The sequence below is a fragment of the Nannospalax galili genome, unplaced genomic scaffold (assembly GCF_000622305.1).
Source record: "Nannospalax galili isolate Female #2095 unplaced genomic scaffold, S.galili_v1.0 scaffold538, whole genome shotgun sequence".
Lineage (NCBI taxonomy): Eukaryota > Metazoa > Chordata > Mammalia > Rodentia > Spalacidae > Nannospalax > Nannospalax galili.
This window is the reverse complement of record NW_008343842.1, coordinates 3,949,428-3,969,928: the sequence shown is the minus strand read 5'-3', so window position 1 is coordinate 3,969,928 and position 20,501 is coordinate 3,949,428. Positions and strand designations below refer to the sequence as shown.

Here is a 20,501-nt window from a genome sequence, read left to right as displayed (position 1 = left end):
CTGGCACAATCCGGGCTGTGATGGGAAGATGCAGCTCACTGTCAGCTCCTCCCTTCCCTCCTTGAGAAACTTGCTCCTGGGGTCTCACTTGCATTCTGCAGTTGATCTTAGCCAGTAGTGATCTTTATTTGTCTGGATTGTATCCCTCTTCCTCTTCCTCCTTCCCTTCCTTCTGTCCTCTCCTGTCTGAAATGTTCCTTCCTGCAGTGCCCTGTTCATAACCCAGAGAAGGGAGTACAGGGAGATCACCTCGTGTCTGTTGTTAGAGACAGCATCCTGGTTCAGGGCTCAGCTCAGCTTTTGAGTTTCCCTAAAAGCTAGTAGAGGGAATGAATGGGTCTGCAAGTCTGTGGGCATGCAGGAAGTTCATGTTGCTTCAGCTCAGGCCCTCATTTAGGTGTCCTCAACACAGGGGCATTCTCGTTAGGCAGCCACCTCTCTCTGCCTTTCCTTATCAGCAGATCCTGCAGGAACTGTGGTGATGTCCAGACTTAGCAGTGACTTAGGAATTGGCCCCAGGCCCCATAAGGGATGCGTTCTGCAGGTGAGCCTGGATACAGAGCTCTGGGCATCCGGACTCCCTTAAGCCTAAAGCTGGTGGTATCCTCTGTGGGACAATGTTTGCCCCCACACCTGGGCTCAGGAGACACTCCCATGTCTGGCGCTCATGTCTACCCAGCTAGAGGTGGGGCCATCAGGTCATGGTCGGTGAGCACTGGCCCAAATTACTTAGTATGTCCAAGTGAAAAGTGGGAGTCAGAATACCCACCTCAGTAGAATAGAAAGTCCAGAAACAGCAGTTTCAGACCCACGGAGGTAATTCCAGGTTGGTAGGGGAAAGACAGTTCGTTCAAGAAATAGTTTCTGCCTGGCAAGAAATAAGGCTGCATCAAGGGCATCAGGAAGAAAATGTGAGCATTTAAGCAGGGGGACCTTCCTAAGCCCGACAAACTGAAATGCCCTGCAAGGGAAGCTGAGTGCGTTCAGGCACAAAAAGAAGGGTCTTTTGCATGAACAAAACCACTTAGGAAGTAAGAAGATGAACGAGAGTTGGAAGTACAACTGGGCACAGAAGGAAGGCTTGTCTCCTCACTGTGGAGAGCATAGGCACAGCCAGCCTCACAAAGAATCCTCAGAGGACAGCAAGCAGGAAGGATGGCCTAGAATTTGCTGTGAAGAGAGAACTGGGCATCGGACCTCAGGTCCCTCGGCTAGGCGACAGGAACAGTGCCGTTACCCTGTGGGTTCACATGGTGAGACTGGCACCATCTGCCCACTCAAGTTTAGTTAGGGCCTCCAAAGTCATATCTGTGTGGTGCTTGGTCCATAGGTGGTTCTCAGGAAAATACACCTCTGCTCAGATGGGGTGAAGAGTGGGCAGCACCTTCCCCTATCTTGGTCTGCGCAGTTCCCACACTCTCTGGCAGTGGGGAGTCTGGGCAGATTTGCCCACAGCTTAGGCTAGTGCCAGTCCAGGGGCCCAGTCCTATGCCTCCACCTGGTGGCTATAATAGAGAATTTAGTGTAGGGTCATGGCAGCCTGAGCTGACTGGCCACCAGACGTCAGTGTAGGAAGGGCCTAACATCCTCATCTCTGCTCTCAGGGATCTAATGTGATGGAAGAGCAAGACCTTCGGGAGATTGGCATCACTGACCCACAGCACCGGCGGAAGCTGCTTCAGGCTGCACGCTCCCTGCCCAAGGTGACCACTCTGGAGCCAGGGACAAGGAGTGCCTTGTCTGGCTGACCAAAGACGTTTTAAAGGTCCTTGGGACACAGACCCATGTCCCACAGCCTGGGCTTGTCACCAGAGCCCCCTTTGGGGTCACTTTTGACTCATTCTCATTCGAGCTCAAGCTAACTTATCTTGACCCCAGAGAGGCCTGGGAGGAGCAGGCAGCAAAGACAGCACCGACTCCTCCTTGGTATGCCCAAGCCTCCACCCCTTGACTGTTAGTGCTATGTCCAGTGTCCCCTTGGGACATTTCAGTCCATCTTCCCCAGACCTGGCAGCCTCTGCCTCCCAGAGCAGAGCTGTGAGAAGGGAGGGTGCCCGTTGGTCCCCAAGTCCTCGGCCTATGACTCTTGGATGCCATTCCTGCCTTGTCACCCCACAGGTGAAAGCTCTAGGCTATGATGGGACCAGTCCCCCATCAGTACCCTCCTGGCTGGACTCCCTGGGACTACAGGACTACGTCCACTCCTTCCTGTCCAGTGGCTACAGCTCCATTGACACTGTGAAGAACCTCTGGGAGCTCGAGCTTGTCAACGTGAGTGCAGCTTCGGGGGGCCAGGCAGGGGGACTGAGGGCCTGGGTGCCACTGACCTCTCCTCTGCCTCTCTGCCAGGTCTTGAAGGTCCACCTGCTGGGCCACCGCAAGCGCATCATCGCCTCTCTTGCAGACAGGCCATACGAGGAGCCACCCCAGAAGCCTCCAAGGTTTTCCCAGCTGAGAGTGAGTTGGAGTGGGGTAAAGCTTATATTTTATAGTTTATGTATCTTATATTTCAGTTTTAGCACTAATGTGACTCATGGAATAGGTCCTCTCGCTGGGCTCAAGCACAAGACAGAGGTTTCCAGTTGGTCATTTATAAATTTGATGCCTCCCATTTGTTTCATACCAAGATGCTCGAGATGGCCTGTAGCCACTTTAAATATAGACAGAAAGTTAGCCAGTTCCGAATTGGGGCCACATCTAGGGTTAGCTTCAGCCCTGCACCTGGCTAGTGAGGAGGCCCTTCTAATGCTTTTACATGAGCCCCAAAGCTGGGCATCCCAAGCCAGTCCAGAGACACCCCTTGGGCCCACCCAGTACCTGCCTTAGAACAACAAGGCAGAAGGGGTACAGACCTGCTTTAAAAACCTCACAGCTGAGGGCTTACTCAAACCAATAGGTCCTTGACTCAGAAAACAGGCCAGCTCAGAGCCAAGGGTCAGGACTGGCTCTCCCAAATTGTAATGGTGGTGACATGTGGCCCTGCGCTGTCTTTTGGCTGGGCAGAAACCTCATAGTAAACTGTTTCTCCTCTCACATGTGAGGAAGCTGAGGAAGGCCAGGGCTGGGGCCACATAGGATACCTCAGCTCTGAGGGCCACGGAGGCTGGTCTGGTTCAGACGTGCGCTCCAGAGACCTGGGGTGGGATGTAGCCATGATTTACCCTTGGTAAATTGAAAGTGGCTCCCACCCTCTCACTCTTTCCTCTCTATAGCCCACACTGGGTCTCTCTGGACTGCACTTGTGTGGGCCCCTGCAGGATGGGGTTGTCCCGGCCCCTGCAGGATGGGGTTTTCCAGGCTCCTTAGCTCTGGGGAAGTCCAGGCAAGGCCCAGCCACCCCTGTCCTCAGAGGCTTCTGGCCTGCATGACATTCATATGCTGATCCTTAGCTCCCTGCCTCTTCTGTGGCTGTGGCCTGTGCACCGTCCTGGTCGGCCCCAGAACTGTAGATACCCCAGCCTGGGAGTTTCACCAGTTTCTCACCCAACAGTGCCAGGATTTAATCTCCCAGACGTCATCCCCGCTGAGCCAGAATGATTCATGTACAGGGCGGTCGGCAGACCTGCTGCTGCCTTCAGCAGACACAGGCAGGAGGCGTCATGACAGCCTGCATGATCTTGCAGCACCCTCTCGAGCAGAGCGCTTCCGAGTCCAGGTAAGCAGGAGAGTCAGCCTTCTGGAGCTGTGCTGGCATCAGTGTTGGGATGCATCCCAGCCTGCTCTCTTTTTCCTCTACCTGGGGCTGGATAACAGGGTGACAAGCATCCAGAAACTTTGGCAATAGTTCACTGGTCGGGGCCACTTTCTGCCGCCTACATGTTGCTCCCTCCTGTGTTCAGCTCTGGGGCTCTTCCTCTGTCTAGTCCTGCAGGTCCCTGCTCATTCCCACAGTCCATCCCAAAGCCTTCCACCCCTCCATTCTCTTACCCCGTCCCCAGAACATATTCCTCTGCAGCATTTCAACTCCTTGCTGTTCCAGCCCCCAGCTGCACTGTGGAAGAACCACAGCCAGGCCCATAGCATGCACTGCTGCTGCTTTTCTGGGCCTTGTGGTGGGCACTTGCATGCTCTGTGCCTCGCCTGGGCAGGTATGATGCCACCGTCCTGCTCTCCAGGCTCAGCCTCTCAAGGCCCCCCCTCAGTTCCCACATTACTTGGTGCTTGCCTGTCTGACCTCCCACCTTGCCCAGCAGCTCTGCATTTAATCTTGATCAACTCCAGACTGGCAGGTATCCAGTCCCCTCAGGGAGACTTGATGCCTTGCGCCCGCCTTCTCTGACACCCCCCACCCCGCTCCTGCTGGTCTCTAGGTATCTCCCTCCTTTATTCCCGTTCCTTCCCACCACACAACCCTGAGGGTCATGGAGGCTGATTTGAAAAAACAGTGCCAAGCAGTTTCAGCTCTCTGTGGAGGCTGTACTTGATAGGAACAGAAGTCTGAAACATTTCCTGACCTTTCCCTCCTGTCCATCCCTTCCTTCTCCTGAGGCCCTGTTAAAATGCCTCCCTTGGGCCAGGCGTGGTGGCACACACCTTTAATCCCAGCACTCAGGAGGCAGAGGCAGGCAGATCTCTGTGAGTTCGAGGCCAGCCTGGTCTCCATAGCGAATCCAGGCCAGCTAGGGCTACAGGGAGACCCTGTCTCAAACAAAAAGCAAAAAAAAAAAAAAAAAAAAAAAAAAAAAAAGCCTCCCTTGCCCGGGAGCTGCGAAGGCTGGGGACTTGCTTCCGACAGCTTCAGCATACTTTCTCTGTGCTGAACAGTACCACAGCTTATTCCCCCAACACCCACTCTGTTGTGTGGACTTTCCTCGGCCCCAGAGCTTTTCAGGTGCTTGTCTGCCCTGCTCTCTGCACTTGACGCCCACCCTTACCGAGGTCACTGGCTTCCCCACCCTTGGGTATGCTAGAGCCAGATGGTGAGCTTGTGAGCTCCCCTAGAGCAGGTAAGCAGTGTCCAACTGTGTGTGTTCTCCAGGAGGAACCCAGTGAGACCAAGCTGACCCTGCGCCCACCCAGCCTGGCCGCCCCCTATGCTCCAGTGCAGAGCTGGCAACACCAGCCCGAGAAACTCATCTTTGAGTCCTGTGGTTATGAGGCCAATGTGAGTTGCTCTCAAGATGGCCAGCCTCCCTCCCTGCCCCTTCTTATCTGCTCCCCTCTCCCCCGCAATCTGAGTCGCAGCAGGTCCTCAGGCTTTTCACAAGGCCCAAGACCCAGCCTCTTAACTGTGCACCCTGCCCAGCAGCTAAGGGGTGGAACAGAAACATCTTGGTGGATCTAGCCTGAAAATAAAATGGAAAGAGAGCTCTCTAACTGGGGCAGGAGAACAGTAGGTGGGGAGGTAACCATCTAACAGTAGACAGTCCCACACTGACTGGGTCGTCCCACATGGTGGCACAGGTGTTCCTAAACCCAGCCCCTGCTCATTCCCACAGTATCTGGGCTCCATGCTGATCAAAGATCTGCGAGGGACAGAATCCACACAAGATGCCTGTGCCAAAATGCGGGTAGGTGGGAGATGGCTGCCTAGGACAGAAAGTGACAAGTGGGAGTGCCATTTAAAACCACCTGGGCCCTGCCACATGGTGAAAGCATGGGAAGGGGTGTGGAGTCAGAGAAGGGACATCCTCAGGCCCACCCCATGTTTCTTATAGAAGTCCACCGAGCACATGAAGAAGATCCCCACCATCATCCTGTCCATCACATACAAAGGTGTCAAGTTCATCGATGCCTCCAACAAGGTACTGTTGGCAGGGACTCATGGGACTGCTGGCAGGTATATAGTCAGCTGACCCTGTGACCAGAGGAGGAAGAACAACAGTTTCAGAGGGTTCAGGCCATACTTGTCCCAGTGTGGACCTGTAATGAGGTGGTAGGAACGTGGGGCACAGACTGTTCACCTCATGGTAGCCAGGAAGCAGGGAGAAAGACAGGAAGGGGTGGGGACAGGTTTCCATCACCTCCTAAAATGGCACCACTATTTGGGACCAAATCTTCAACACATGACCCTTTTGGTGGGGAGTACTTCATTTCCAAACCATAACATTCTTCCCTGACCCAGAAAGGCTCATATTCATCTCATACTGCAAATGTAGTCTACCTCCCAGAATCCTCCTAGCCCTAACAGTTTTGGCATTTTATAAAAGGCAGACTCTTAAAACTGTGCACTCCTATAAAAATCAGAAGCTGGGCCTGGAGAGATGGCTCAGCAGTTAAGAGAACTGATTGCTCTTGCAGAAGACCCGGGTTCAATTCCCAGCACCCACATGGCGGCTACAAACCGTCCTTAACTCCAGTTCCAGGGGAATCCAAAGCCCTCTTCTGAGCTCCGTGGCATTGCACGACATGGGTGCACTCACATACATGCAGGTGATACACTCATACATATAAAATAAAAATAACAAAATATTTTTTTAAAAAAAATCAGAAGCCAATTTACATGTTCCCAAGATAGAGCACAGAATAAACATTCCTGTTCCAAAAGAAAGAACAAAAATAGTAAGGCTCGGACCAACACAAACCAACACCCAAGCAAGGCAAACACTACATCCCTTAGCTCCATGTCTAGTATCTGGAGCGTGTGGTGTAAGCTCCAGTGGGCTGGGAAGCCCTGCTGTTTTCAGCTCACATGGCCTCTCTCTTCAGCCTTAGGCTGGCTCTGCTCACTGCTCCCCAGCAGCTTCCCTTGGCAGACATCTGTATCCCTGAGTTCTCATTGAATCTTCAACCTTACCCTCCTGGCTTCTCATGCTGCCTCTTGGGAACTGCCTACACAGCTCCTGGTGCTGCCACACATGGCCAGGCCTCCAAGGCCTCCTTTAGAAATCTGAGTCCAAGCCTCCATGACCATATAACTTTTGCGTTCTGCATGCTAGTAAAACCAGCATCACATGGAAGACACAGGGTCTGCCATCTGATCAAGGAGTAACTGGGTCCTTTTCGACCATGGCTGCAGCCAGCTCAGAGTACCTGGATGGCTGAGCGTGGTCACATGAATCCCAGGGAAATACTTTCCAGGTGGCCTGAGTAAGCAGGGCTCCCTAAACACTTTCTCTTCACAAGGAAAGGTCTTCCAGATGAGCTTATTACTTATTCATGCCTTTGAACTCATCATGAGTGGGGTCTGGCCAATTCCTAAATGTCTTCAAGGCATTTTCCTGTTGTTTCAATGCAAATCACTTGGCTTTTTAATGGCACTACTCTCTAAAAACACATCTTCCTTAGGCCCAACTCTGTATGGGTTTTTCTGACCAAACTGCATGTTTTTTCAAATCTTTCTACTTTTTTGCTCTTAATGTTGCCTATAAGCCTGGCTAAGAACAGTCAGCAGGACCACGCCACTCCCTGACCGCAGAGCATTGCAGTGTCCTTGCCCCAGATTAATGAGCCTGTCACCTTGTTTTAGTTAATATTTTTATGTGTATGAGTGTATTGTTTGCATGTATGTAAGTGCACCTATGTCATGCAATGCCCATAGAGGTCAGAAGAGGGTATCTGAGCCCATGGAACTCAAGTTATGGATGGCCACCATATCTAGTTCAGTTCGATGGGAACTGAATCCAGGTCCTCTGCAAGAGCAGTCCATGCTCTTAACCACTGAGCTGTCTCTCCAGCCCCGACTTGTCACCTTTAAACCCAGTCTCTCAGTCTCCGGATGTGGACAAATTTAGCCAAGTTCTGTATTACAGTGTAACATGTCCAGTTCCCAATAGAGTCCGCATTCAGCTCTGAAAGCTCACAAGCAGTCTTCACTGTCCTGCACTGTCACTTTCTGTCTTCTGAGGGCCCACCAGAATTTCCCATTCAACTCTTAGAGCTTGCTAAGCTTTTTTTTTTTTTTTCCCTCCAAACTTCAAATTCCTCCACCAACCTCTTCCAAAGGCTTAAGAACCACATGGTCAGGTTAATCATGGCAGTGATGCCACTTTTTTTTTTTTTTTTTACATGTATGAGTGTGTTGCCTGCATGAGTAGAAATGCGCTCATGCCGTGCAATGCCCACAGAGGTCAGAAGAGGGCGTTTGAATCCCCTGGAACTGGAATTATGGATGGTTGTTAGCCACAGTGTGGGTATTGGGAACCAAACCCAGGTCCTCCACAAGAGCAGCCAGTGCTCTTAACTGCTGAGCTGTCTCTCCAGCCCCAATGGCCCCTTTTTTAAACCAGTTTTCTGTGTTGCTTTGTCATTTCCATGACCAAGTATCTGAGAATCAGTTTAAAGAGGATTTGCTTGTGGTGCTGACATTTTCCATGGTCCCTTAGTTCTGTTTGTGCCTGAGGTGGGAGCACGTGTTGGAGGATGCAGAAAGGGACCAGGTATAACCTGCATTCTGACCACTTCCTCCAGCTAGGCCCCTCCTCCTAAAAGTTCCAGCACCTCCCAAATAATACCACCAGAGGGGACCCAACCTTCAGTGTATGAGCCATTTGGAACACTTCTATCCAAACTCTGACAGTGGGGGCGGAGCCCATCTCACAGATTTCCCCCAACTCCAGTGCCAGCCCCAGCCTTTCTTGTCATTTCCCACTTTAACCACCTCACCAGGTTCCTGTCATCTGCTCACATACCTGTGCCCTGGAGTTCTAGTTCCGTCCTGGCTCTAGCAACAGGTGATTTTCTCTTCCTCAGCATGAGTACCATTGGCTTCCATGCTCACTGGCCTTCAAGGGTGTGTCTCCTTCAGTGAGCAGAACCCCCTCACGCACACACTGCTTGGTTTCCACCTTCCTGATACCCTTCCCAGCTTATGCCATCTCTGGCAGGCGCAAGACAGAGCTTGTAGTGGCTGTGACTGTCTTGCCGCCTGTTAACCTGCTCATGAATGGAGCCCTTGAACCTAACGGAACAAGCATAGACACAGTCCCTCACTCCCTCTGAGGAAACTGGGTTTTGCTAGTGTGGCAGGCTGGTAAAAGGTTAGGGTGGTGATGTTTGAGGACTGCCCTGAGGGGCCATGAGTTCCAGCACACACTTTCCCCAGCAGAATGTCATTGCGGAACATGAGATCCGGAACATTTCCTGTGCGGCCCAGGACCCTGAGGACCTGTGCACCTTTGCCTATATCACCAAGGACCTGCAGACCAGCCACCATTACTGCCACGTTTTCAGCACAGTGGATGTGGTAAGTGTCCTGTGACAAGAATGGGCTACGCCTTGCCCCTGCCCTGTCCAAGTGGGCAGAGTCACCAAGGCCCTGGCTGGCTTGGCCTCGCTTAGAATGAAGGCCCAGCAGTGTCTAGTGCAGTCCCTTTCAAACGGCTATGACACACAAGCCCAGAGGGAAGCCACACTGGGCCAGGGTGTTAGTGACACCTTGGTTTTCCAGCCAGATGTTTCTTGGGTCAGGTAAGTCCTCTCTCTCCTAGGTGGCTTGTCAACCCACTGCTCCAGCTTCCCCAGCTGCCAGTGACGGCCTACATCTAGTGCCTTCTGCATCCTTTTGTTCTGGCTGGGCTTGATGCTGTAGGGCCAAGGAGTCTCTGCTCCTTCTCACACTGTGCAGCCTCAATGGGAGCTGGCAGTCTGCAAGACAGGGGTTCTTGCTGTCCCTGGTCCTGTTGCCACCTTCTCACCCCAGTAGGAAGTCTCAGGTGTTCAGATTCTATGGCTCCCTCAACACAGACTGTAGCTTACAGACGCTGTCCTTCTGCTAGCTTACAGCCAAGAGGGTTAGGAGCCAGGGCTTTGGCATAAGATGGCCAGCTTTGCACCATGTTTCCCCTCCTGGAGCTGCACTGAAAAGCAGGATTATCCACTCACCACTCCTTACCGCCAACTCCCATAGTCCATAGTCTGTGAAAAAGCAGTGCCCTTAAAATTCACCATGCTGTGTAAGTCACAGTAGACCACGAGGTTTATAGGCAAATGGGGTTGGAGCAGTGTGACACTTGGTTACTCATCTGAAATCGTTAGTATCCTTAATGCTCCACCTTTGAAAAAGACTTGGTTAGTTGGCTCATAAACGAGTCATCAGTCTGGCACCCACCACCTTGACAGAACAGCAACCCAGACACACGGACCTTGTAAAGAAAATGATGCGCCAGGTGCCTTTGGCGTCTTTTCTTGAGCCATCGTTCCCCCAGTGTTTGTCAGAATTATGCTTAAAGAAACAATGTGGTCTGCTTAAATTGTTCTCTAAGGACATACTCCGCTGGCTTTGAAACAAATTTTAGTTCCCTAGTTCTCTGGAAGATGTGGCAGTTGTTAGAGAAAGGGAGCAGAGCTCCCAGAGGCCCTCTGCTCACACGGTGATCTGCTTCCTCCCAGAACCTGACCTACGAGATCATCCTGACCCTGGGGCAAGCGTTTGAGGTGGCCTATCAGCTAGCCCTGCAGGCCCAGAAGTCCAGGACCATGGGGGCCTCTACTGCGATGATTGAAACAAAGTCTTCCAAACCCGTGCCTAAGCCTCGGGTTGCCGTGAGGAAGTCTGCGGTACGTGGGCCTAGTCACCAAGGCTCCCCAGCCCCTAGATTGCCAGGGCTGGCGGTCGAGCTGGGCACGTCAAGTGCCCTCTCACTCCTCCAGGCAGCTGGTTCCCACCCTTAAAGGGCTGAGCTCATATGGGGGGTGGGGGGTCCTCTGCCAGTGGATTTCCACCTCTCCTCCCCGGCCAGTCCAACCCAGGAAAGGTCATCATGGGGCTGCTGAAGGTGGCTGCAGCGAGCGCCCAGTGACATCCCTGTGTCTGCTCTGCTCTGCTCCGCACCCCAGGTGCCGCTGCCCCTTGGTAGTCGCTGTTGTCACTGTCACTCCTGCACCACACACCGTCCTTCCTACCTACCGCTGCCGTCCGTTAGTCCTGGAGTCAAGGTCCTTGCGCCTCCTGCTGTCTTGTGTCTCAGTCTCCCTGAAGGGATCGTGAGCTTGCTCATACTCTGGTGGCCTCTTCTCTGCTTGCGTGACATTCTTTTCTCCTGTCCGGAGATGTTCTCCCTGTGTGCTCTGCCCTGTCTGTGTCATGTGTCCTGTGCAAAGTCTGGGATGTTGGCTGTGGTCTTGCCGCAGGCCAAGCTCTCTACCCGCTGAAGGGACCCAAGGGATGGAGTTGCCAAGCTCCATATCCCCTTCCTGCCTACCCTGACCAGACTGGGGCAAAGTTCCTTTACCTGATCAGTCCCCAAGAAATCTCTTGGAAGTGTCCATCCCCAAGATCCCCAGGGAGTTCCTGGTACAGAGTCCCAGTCTTAATGTTCACCCTGTCTCTTGTTTGGCAGCTGGAACCACCTGATACAGACCAGGAGGCCCCATCCCACGCCAGTGTTTCCTGGATTGTAGACCCAAAGCCAGACTCTAAGCGGAGCCTCAGCACCAAGTATGAGACCACTATCTTCTAAACAGCCACCCTTGTCTCCGCGGGTCCCACTGTGCCTTTGCCATCTCTCTGCTGTCTCAACTCTCCTTCCAGCTGTCACCACCCTGGCCCCACCTCTCCAGGGACCTGCCCTCTCCTGGCAGCAGCTCTAGACCCTCCTCCGCTCACAGCTCTTGTATAATACCACCCACCACTGTGAAGTCTGCCCTGGGGCTGAGGACAGCTGGGGGGTGACCTGCCTTTGAAGGCAACCTCATGGGCACTAAGACGGACTCTGCAGCCCCCAGAGCCTCTGCAACAGGCACTGTGAGCGGAGGGAGGGGTAGTCTTCCAGTGGACTCCACATGACACCACAGTAGCTCCCTCCGTGGTGGTGCTGTCAGCTGCCCACTCCTGTCCTGGGTCACAGGTGGGTGCCCATAGCTGCCAGTTTTCACCTGACCCACCCAACCACTGTGACCACCCAGTGCCAGAATGCCCTCCACACAGCTGGCCTACAGCCCTGCTGCTACTCTAAGGTGCTGGTCTCAGTCTCTTGGTTAGGCCCCTGTGAAAACCTGAGCTCAGTAATGTGACCTGGCTTGGGACAGATGAGCTGACATTCAGGCAGATGTCAGCCCTGAATGGGGATCTATGAATCTTTGAACAGCTGGCTTCTGGGAGGGGTAGGGGGGCCTCTATGCAATTGACTCCTCTTTTCTGTGGCATGGGCCTGACTCCGTGGAGTGCAGATCACCGAGGAAACCCTTCCTGTAGGACCCTGCACACAAGTGCACTTTCTCAGAGTGGAGCCTCCAGAGCACAGGGGCATAGACTGTGGCCTCAGAGCATTCTGCTACCTGTCCGCGGTGTGGGGATCCGAAATGGCCATCATCCAGCCATCCCCTGTACCCTCCCTCAGCTCTCAGTCCTCTGAGGGGAGCACCAGCTGTCTCTCCTCACAGCCACCGGCAGCTGGCTTCACGGAGCTGAGTCTTTCTTGGAGGAAGCTCCGTATTCCCTACTCTGGGAAGATCAGTCTAGGTGGCAGGAGACAGGAAGGAAGCAATTCCGTAGCATCTGGTGCAAATGCAGCACGTAGCATGGTGGAGAGACCACCAGGGCAACTAACCCCCTGCCGTGGGCCAGAATCAGCAGTGGGCATGTGGCCATGGAGGGCACCCTGGGAGGCTGAGGGACTGGTGTTCTGCTGCTGTGTGTCCTTTCCGTGTCCTCCACCTGGTCCAGACCCTTTGGTTAACTCTTTCCTCCCCATTGTTTGCTTCTGCCAAGCTGAGCCACTGCGGAACCACACTGTGCTGCGGAAACATAGCCGTGGGGTGCACAGGCTCCTGCCCTCCCCCCCAAGCAGCGAGCCTCTACTGCAGCTCCGAAGACCCAGGCCCGGCCCATAGGACCTCCTCTCGGCTGCTTGGTCTGGGCCTACCACCACCAGGTCCTGCAGAGCAAGCCGTGCCCTGGCTGCAGCGACGACGTCTTAGGCCTCTAGCCAATGAGACTGGAACTCTGGAAGGCCCCAGAAGTGACCTGCCCAGACACATGTTTTTAATAGGGGAAAGAAAAAAACTTTTTTAAAAAATGAAATTTTAACACTTGGCTCCAGCCTCTCAGCAAAACTGCCAATCTTTAAACAAATGGCCATGAACTGAGAGGATGGAGGTGCTCTGATTAGCCAGAACACCATCTGCAGCCCTCTGTCCTCAGGGTGGAGTCTGTTTCATGGTCTTTTACTCCCAAATACTTGTCTAGAGCTGGCTAGGAGGCTCCTTAGGACAGGACTGCAGAGACTTGTGGTCCGATTCTGGTGTTCCAAATAGAAAGGTCCAGTGGCCCAATGGGATGAACAAGTAGTTTCTGGTGCGGGGAACTCCTCTGTAGCTCGCCTGTTAGTAACCAGAGCACTGCCTGCTGCCAGCCTGCCACAGCCCAATCAGGAGCAGCAGCTTTGTTTGAGGCATTAATGGGTAGATGAGCTAAGATTGTAACGTGCCAGCTGTGACTTGTCTAGTCAGGTCTGAGTCTCGGAACTGCCAATTTTTGACTATTGCTGGCTACAGTTCTAGCTCCAGGTGTGGGAAACGCTAGATCAGTTGGCAGTCCAATTCCCCCAGTCTTGAGGACAGGCTGGGAGGCTGGCACACTGTTGGTTAAGCCCTGCTACTGGCTTCCTTTGCTTTTAAAAAATGGGTAGTGGTCATTCTCCAGGCTTGGGGATGTGCAGAGCTCCTGGGCATTTTCACCTGTGTCTGACTAGAAAACAGGGCTGTATTTTCTAGGTTATGGACTTCCTGTCTGCTGGGCATGCAGCAGCCCATTTGGAAAGGGGCAGTTGTCCTCCACTGCTGGGTACTGGAGATGTCCCTTAGTTTTCGTGCCTCCCTCTCAGTCACACCTTGCAGTGATCCAGAGAGACCTATGGCTCCTAGGTCAGTTGTGCTGCACTCCTTCCTGCTCCCCGGCTCTGCTGGCAGGCACAAAGCCTAATGGGAAAACTAGACACTACGAAGAGCTCAAGCTGTACTGCTTTTAAATCCCACGCAGGCATTTCTTCCCCATGACGCTGCTATGTCCTTATTTATTCAGGGTGTTTTCACATTGGAAGTCTTGGCTTGTCTGCTCTGGGTCTTTGAGATTGGTTTCTGAATAGTCAAGAAACCCAAGTGACTAGACCTTCCTCCTCTACTCTTCCTTGGGGCGGTCTCTCCCTTCCTTAGAGAAGACTAGATCAGGACAGGATTCAAGTGGAAGGGCTTGGGCGCTGCACTCCTGAGTGCTAGTTGTTCCTGGGGCGATCTGACGCCGTGCCTGAACTATGAAGGAGCGTTCAGATGGGAGTCGCAAGGTGTACTCCGAGCCCTCACTGCAGCTCCTCAAGCTCCCACTTGCCTCTCACTAGGCAGCTGCTCCGGACAAGATGCCCCACTCCTGCAGGCTCTGCATCTGAGGTGACTGTTGGGACGTTATTGAGAAGCCTTGGCTTGTGCACGCAGAACACATGGTTGCAGTTGTCAACACGTTAGAAACTAGTCTGAACACAGCCTTTTGAGATACCCAGGCCTGCACAGTGCAGTTCACATGAGTTGCTCATGGTGGGCAGTGGGATGGAACTGTAAGAAAAATGTTATTTAATCTTTGTCTCTGTATTTTGATACTTGAATGACTTCCCCTTTTGTTTTACTGTACATAAAATTGTTAATCTGATTTTGTCGGAATTACATTTTGTGGTACCAAACATAACCAACCTGTGCAACATAGACTGACCTCACTACACAAGAGTGTAACTGTTCCTGGGCTTCCAGCTTTGGTTTTGTTATTTTCATAACTGTACAACTTAGAACAGACCGAATTAATAAATAAGCAATGGAAACCAGCCTTATTTTTTGGCATCCCTGAACTAGGAAGTTTGTTTTCCAGTGTGAGTGCGGACGCAGGCTGGGTGCCAGCACAGCTCGGGTGGAGCATCGTGTATGGCCTTCTTAGGCAGACTGCCACACCAAGTCTGCCCCATAAGAGACACCCCAGTGTGTAGCAGGGCCCCCACTTTTTTCCTTCAGATGAGGAACATCTGATTAACATAGAGAAGGGTTGCATGGTCACAGATGGGTCTCTGCACCCTGTACCGGGCACATCAGCCCATGGCCCTTCACCAAACATCTCTGTACCAGAACGTGGGGGAATCTCAAAACCATGACAGAGTATAATCCCCGCAGCTCAATTGTGGGGGTCAAGTGTTAGACATGCACAGCTAGCTAGCCAGTGACCTAAAGCCCTTGATTGCAAAACCTTGGTATGAAAAGCCTTTCCAAGCATGTTGTAAAACGCTAAATACATTTTAAAAATTTTATGAGTTTTGCCTGCATGTAAGTGTACCACATGCTTACAGTGCCTGTGGCGGTCAGAAGAGGGTGTCAGATCCTTTCCAAGAGAATCAATAAACCATCTCTCCAGCTCCTCCGAATACATTTTTAAGTATTCAGCTATATATAAACCCCCAAAATTTCTGCATGGCAAAATGTAACCAATAACAAATAGAAACAGATTAAAAGATAACTTGATGCCAGGCATGGTGGCACACGCCTTTAATCCCAGCACTCAGGAGGCAGAGGCAGGTGGATCTTCGTGAGTTCGAGGCCAGCCTGGTCTACATAGTGAGTTCTAGGACAGCTGGGACTACAGGGAGACGCTGTCTCAGAAAGACAAAAGACAAAAAAAAAAAAAAATTGATAATAGCACTCACAGGTAAGTACACCAGAACATCTGCTTCCTGGGTGTCCCTTTTTAAAAATACTTTATTTTTACTTTATGTGTATGGGTGTGTTGCCTGCATGTATGTAAATGCACCCGTGTCATGCAATGCCTGTGGAGGACAGAAGAGGACCCTGAATTCACCTGGAACTGGAGTTACAAAAGGTTGTTAGCTGCCATGTGGGTGTTGGGAATTGAACTTGGGTCTTCTGCAAGAGCAGCCAGCGCTCTTAACCCCTGAGACAGCTCTCCAGCCCCCCTGGATGTCTGTCTCTCTTCTTCCCACTCAGTACAATTTAAACCATGGGTGGAAATACTAAGCAACACAAGCCAAACAAGCTTCTCTAGCCACAGGACCATGAAGGGGCAGCCACGAAAGGCTACAAATTTGGTCATGTCTACTCCACTTTACCAGCCACTTCAAGGACCCCGCAGTAGGGAGCCTGGCTGCGCACTTGGCTATGACAAGATGCCCCAGCAGTCCCTCTGTTGTGGATAAGAGGAACCTGTTGCAGAGTCGGGCCCTTCACCATGGATGGACCAGTGCTCCCACCCAGCAGTGAAGAGGAGCCATACACCTCAAGTGTCAGCAGAGACCAGGTGGGGAACCAGGATTTCTGCCAAACCAGGCAGTAAGGAAGCCATGTTCTTTCCCTTGAAGAGAAATGTCCAACAACATCTGTTCTAACAGGTTTAAATAAGATGAAGTTGTTCAAATTTCAATAGACAAGTCACTTGTCAGCCATGTGTGGTAATGTGCTTAATTCCAGCTTGGCTGCAATGGCAAGTTGCAGACCAACCTAGACTTATGTGAGACCCTATTTCAAAAAGGAAAAAAAGGGGGAGGGGCTGGAGAGGTGGCTTGGTAGCAGAGGACTTGGGATCAGTTCCCACGACTCACATGGCAGCTAACCACCATCCATAATTCCAGTTCCAAAACCCCCTTCTGACCTTTGGGTACTGCACACACATGATGCACTGACATACATGCAAGAAAAACACTCATAAAACAAATTTTTAAAAAGAAAAACCCAATTTTGGCAAGAGGCAGACACCTATTCATAAAAGCCGAACAAGCCTGGACCCCGATAAGCGCCAAGACACCAGCACACCGTAGTCGAGTTTCTGAAGAAACAGACAAATTCCTGAAGCCAGCAAGACCTTTTTCAAAACAAAACAAATTTTAAAAAAAAACAAAAAAAACACCTTACCAATACAGGAAAGGCGATTTGACCCCAGAAAACACGGAGGCCCGCCAAGCTGGATGTGGGTATGTGGCGCATGCCCTGTACTCCCAGCACTTGGAAGGCTGAGGCAGGAAGAGAGCCATGAGTTTGAGGTCACTCTGGTCACTTTGGCCTGAAGTACAGTGAGACCCTATCTCAGATGGGAGGGAGGAGAAGGAAAGAGGAAGGAAGAAGTCAAAAGTACTTGTGTTTTTTAGCAGCTGACAAATCTGGAATCCTACCTCAGCAAAAATACTAAAATGTTCTTCGGGAATGAAGGAAAATCAAGACATTTTTGTGTGGGGGGGGTGGCGGGGATAGAGGAATTGTGTCACCAGAAGATCTACTCTTAAAAACCAGTGGAAAAGTTAGCCAATCAGAAACCTCAGACCATCGGGAAGAATGAATATGTAAGCAAAACAGCTTTGTTCTGAACTCTGTGTTAATGACTGCAGCAAAAGTTATTAGAGTAACATGATTCTGAATAGACATGAAAGAAATTTTGTGTATGGGTTTGGGCACACACAAGACCTGGTTCTCACTTTTTATCATGTGGGTCCTGCGACTTGAACGCAGGTCATTGGGCTTGGGGGCAAGCACCTTTACCCTCTAAGTCATCTTACCAGCCCAAGAAAATTACATTTTAAATGGCAGTGGTAAAGGAAACTGTTACTTGAACTGGTGAATGAGGACACCAGTCACCCGTGACAAGGTTTCTACAAAATACAAAGCCACCAAACAGGTACGGAAAGAGCACACTGCAGGTACATCAAAATGGTTTAAAACATGGCTACATGCTGGGTGTGGTGGTACATACCTATAAACCCCAGTACTTGGGAAGATCACAAGTTCACGCTAGACTGGACAACAGCAAGATTCCATCTACAGTCAAAATAACTAAGGAAAACGAGGGGGGGGAGCAACTAGAAAGTGACAGCCTTATGCTGACATAGTGACTACTCATCAACCCGCCTTTCACTGCTGACAGATACCTGAGAAAGGATAACTGAAGGAAAGTTTGTTTTGGCTTCGAATTTCCAAAGTTTCAGGCCATCCTGGCAGGCTCCCCTACTTCTGGGCATGTGGTGAGACAGTACATCAGGGCAAAGGGATGTGGAATAGCGAGTTGCTTACTTTATGGCAGCCAGGAAGCAGAGAGAAGGTGGAGCTGGGCAAGGTGTAATCCTGAGGACAGATATTCTTACAGCTAGGCCTCACCTACAAACATCTCCAGCCCCTCCCAATAAAGCCATCAAATTATCAATCCTTCAGTGAGTTAATCCATTGGTTAGGTCAGCGCCCTCATAATCTCGCTGCTTCTCAATGACTTGATCAAATTTCACAAGCTGTGGACCAAGCCTTCATACATGAACCTTCTGGGGGATACTTTATATCTAAACTATAATAGTAATAATAAATTATTTTAAAATAGCAGTTAAGAGAGATTGGCAAACCAGGCATGGTGTTGCACATGTGCACGCAGAACTCGGGAGATAGAAGTGAAAAGATCAGGAGTTTGAGGTCGTCCTCAGCTACAAAGCAAGTTCAAGGCCAGCCTGAGCTATAAGAGACTGGTAATATAGTGATATTCTGTTTTTAAAACAGCAGAGAGAGAGAGAGGGAAGAAAGGAAAACAAGATTAGCAGACTAGATTTTAAAATCTGATGTAGAGCTAGGTAGTGTAAATCAGTGGAAAAGCATTTGCCTTGCATGCACAAGGTCCTGGATTAGGTCTTCCATACCACAAATACAGGTTTGGATGGGTGGATGGATGGGTGGGTGGAGGAAGGATGGATGGATGGATGGATGGATGGAGGATGGATTGATGGATGGAGGATGGATGGATGGATATCTACCATATAATGTCCACAAGAAACTCACTTCAAATAACAAGATAGGCAGACTGAAAGTAAGAAAATGGAAAGAAAAAGTGGGGGCTGATAGTTCAGTGGGTTAGAGTGCTTGCCACCTGAGTTCAGGCCCTGGAATCCACATGCAGGAAAGAACCAACTCCTGCAAGTTGTTCTCTGCCACACACTGTGGTATGCACATATACATGATAAATACCAAATGGTATAAAGCCACTGAATGAAGATTATAGTTAGATGAAATGTGTTTGCACCAAACAATGTAACTAAAACGTGAAGCACAACCTGACCAAACTGAAAAGAGATGTTCACAAATACCCCAGACCAAATAATATCCTATCCAGATTCATGTGCTAATGCCCAAACCTCTAAACATGACTGCATTTGGATTTTTATGCAGTAAATAAGGTAAAACGGGCTTTTTAAAAGGCAAAGTAAAACACGGTCCTAACCCACTAGGTTTGGTAGCTTCATAGAAGAATCTCAAACTCCATCTCTCTCCTTCCTATCCTCCCCACACCAGGTGCACAAACACAAACACAAAGGAAAAGTTACATGAGGTAAAAGGAGGCAACCACTTCAGGTCCAGGGGAAGACTCCTCAGCAGAAACTGGCCCTTGCCGCAGCCCTTCATCCATGACTTCCCAGTCTCCAGAACTATAAGGAATAAATTTCTGTTGTTTAAGCCACCCAGCCTATGGTATTTTGTTACAGAAGCTTAAACTAATATAACATGCCATCAAAGCCCACCCTCCTGCTGTATCGTCTGTGGGTGTCCACAATTCATTTTTATTTTTTAAAGTATTTTATATTTTATGTGTATGAGTGTAATTCCTGCATATAGGTAAGTGTGCCTATGTGGTGCAATGCCCACCAGAGGTCAGAAGAGGACATCAGATCCCCTGGAACTAGAGCCACAGACAGTTGTTAGCCACATGTGGGGGCTGGGAACTGAGCTGCTGTCCTGAGAGAGAGAGAGAGAGAGAGAGAGAGAGAGAGAGAGAGAGAGAGGGAGTAGGCCAAAAAAGGGCATATGATCCCCTGGATCTAGAGTTACAGGCTGCTGTGAGTCACCCAGTACAGATGCAGGGGACCAAACTCTGGTCCTCTGGAAAAGCAGTAAGTACTCTTAACTGCTAAGCTCTCTCTAGCCCCTAAAAATATACAGATAATAGATATTTTTAATATTGTATTTATTTTTATTTTATGTGTATGAGTGTATTGCCTACATGCATGTAAGTGCACCTGCCAAGGTCAAAAGAGGGCGTTGGATCCTCTGGAACTGGAGTTAAAGTTGTTAGCTGCCATGTGGGTGCTGGGAACCAAACCCAGATCCTCCTCTTGCAAGAGCGGCCAATGCTCTGAACTGCTGAGCCATCTCTCCAGCCCTCAATGCATATTTTTAAAGATTTATTATATTTCTAGCTGTGTATATGTGTGAGTCTGTACATGAGTGCAGGTGCCTGTGGAGGCCAGAGGTTTTGGATACCCCAGGACTTGCAGTTACAGGCAGCTGTGGGCAGCCTCATGTGAGTGCGGGGCCAAGAGCAGCAGCAAGCTGTCTGAATGCTGAGCTGTCTCTCCAGCCCCTGAAATAATATTTTTCAAATAACACTAAAGATGCAGATTTCTCGTCACTCTTCCCTAAACAATGTAGTACAACTGTGTACGTGGGGGCCAAGAGCAGCAGCAAGCTGTCTGAATGCTGAGCTGTCTCTCCAGCCCGAAATAATATTTTTCAAATAACACTAAAGATGCAGATTTCTTGTCACTCTTCCCTAAACAATGTAGTACAACTGTGTACGTAACATTACACTGTAACAGGCCATTATGGGCCTGTAAGTT

At 50.5% G+C, this 20,501-nt stretch overlaps 1 protein-coding gene across 13 annotated transcripts in view; it reads left to right on the top strand.

Moving 5' to 3' along the window:
• The window catches only part of Anks1a (ankyrin repeat and sterile alpha motif domain containing 1A), a 185,550-nt gene extending 171,032 nt beyond the window's left edge, over window positions 1-14,518 (top strand). For 4 of the 13 annotated variants that reach the window (XM_029566905.1, XM_029566907.1, XM_029566904.1 and 1 more), the window contains 11 exons: window positions 1,605-1,703; window positions 2,119-2,271; window positions 2,350-2,457; window positions 3,491-3,655; window positions 4,979-5,104; window positions 5,439-5,510; window positions 5,658-5,744; window positions 8,984-9,124; window positions 10,270-10,437; window positions 10,717-10,815; window positions 11,220-14,518. In XM_029566905.1, coding sequence (XP_029422765.1) covers window positions 1,605-1,703; window positions 2,119-2,271; window positions 2,350-2,457; window positions 3,491-3,655; window positions 4,979-5,104; window positions 5,439-5,510; window positions 5,658-5,744; window positions 8,984-9,124; window positions 10,270-10,437; window positions 10,717-10,815; window positions 11,220-11,339 — 1,338 coding nt within the window. In that variant the 3' untranslated portion in view covers window positions 11,340-14,518. The remainder of the gene's footprint in view (window positions 1-1,604; window positions 1,704-2,118; window positions 2,272-2,349; window positions 2,458-3,490; window positions 3,656-4,978; window positions 5,105-5,438; window positions 5,511-5,657; window positions 5,745-8,983; window positions 9,125-10,269; window positions 10,438-10,716; window positions 10,816-11,219) is intronic. The other 9 variants (XM_029566910.1, XM_029566909.1, XM_008840118.3 and 6 more) reach the window with 5 other exon arrangements.
• The last annotated feature ends 5,983 nt before the right edge of the window (window positions 14,519-20,501 follow it).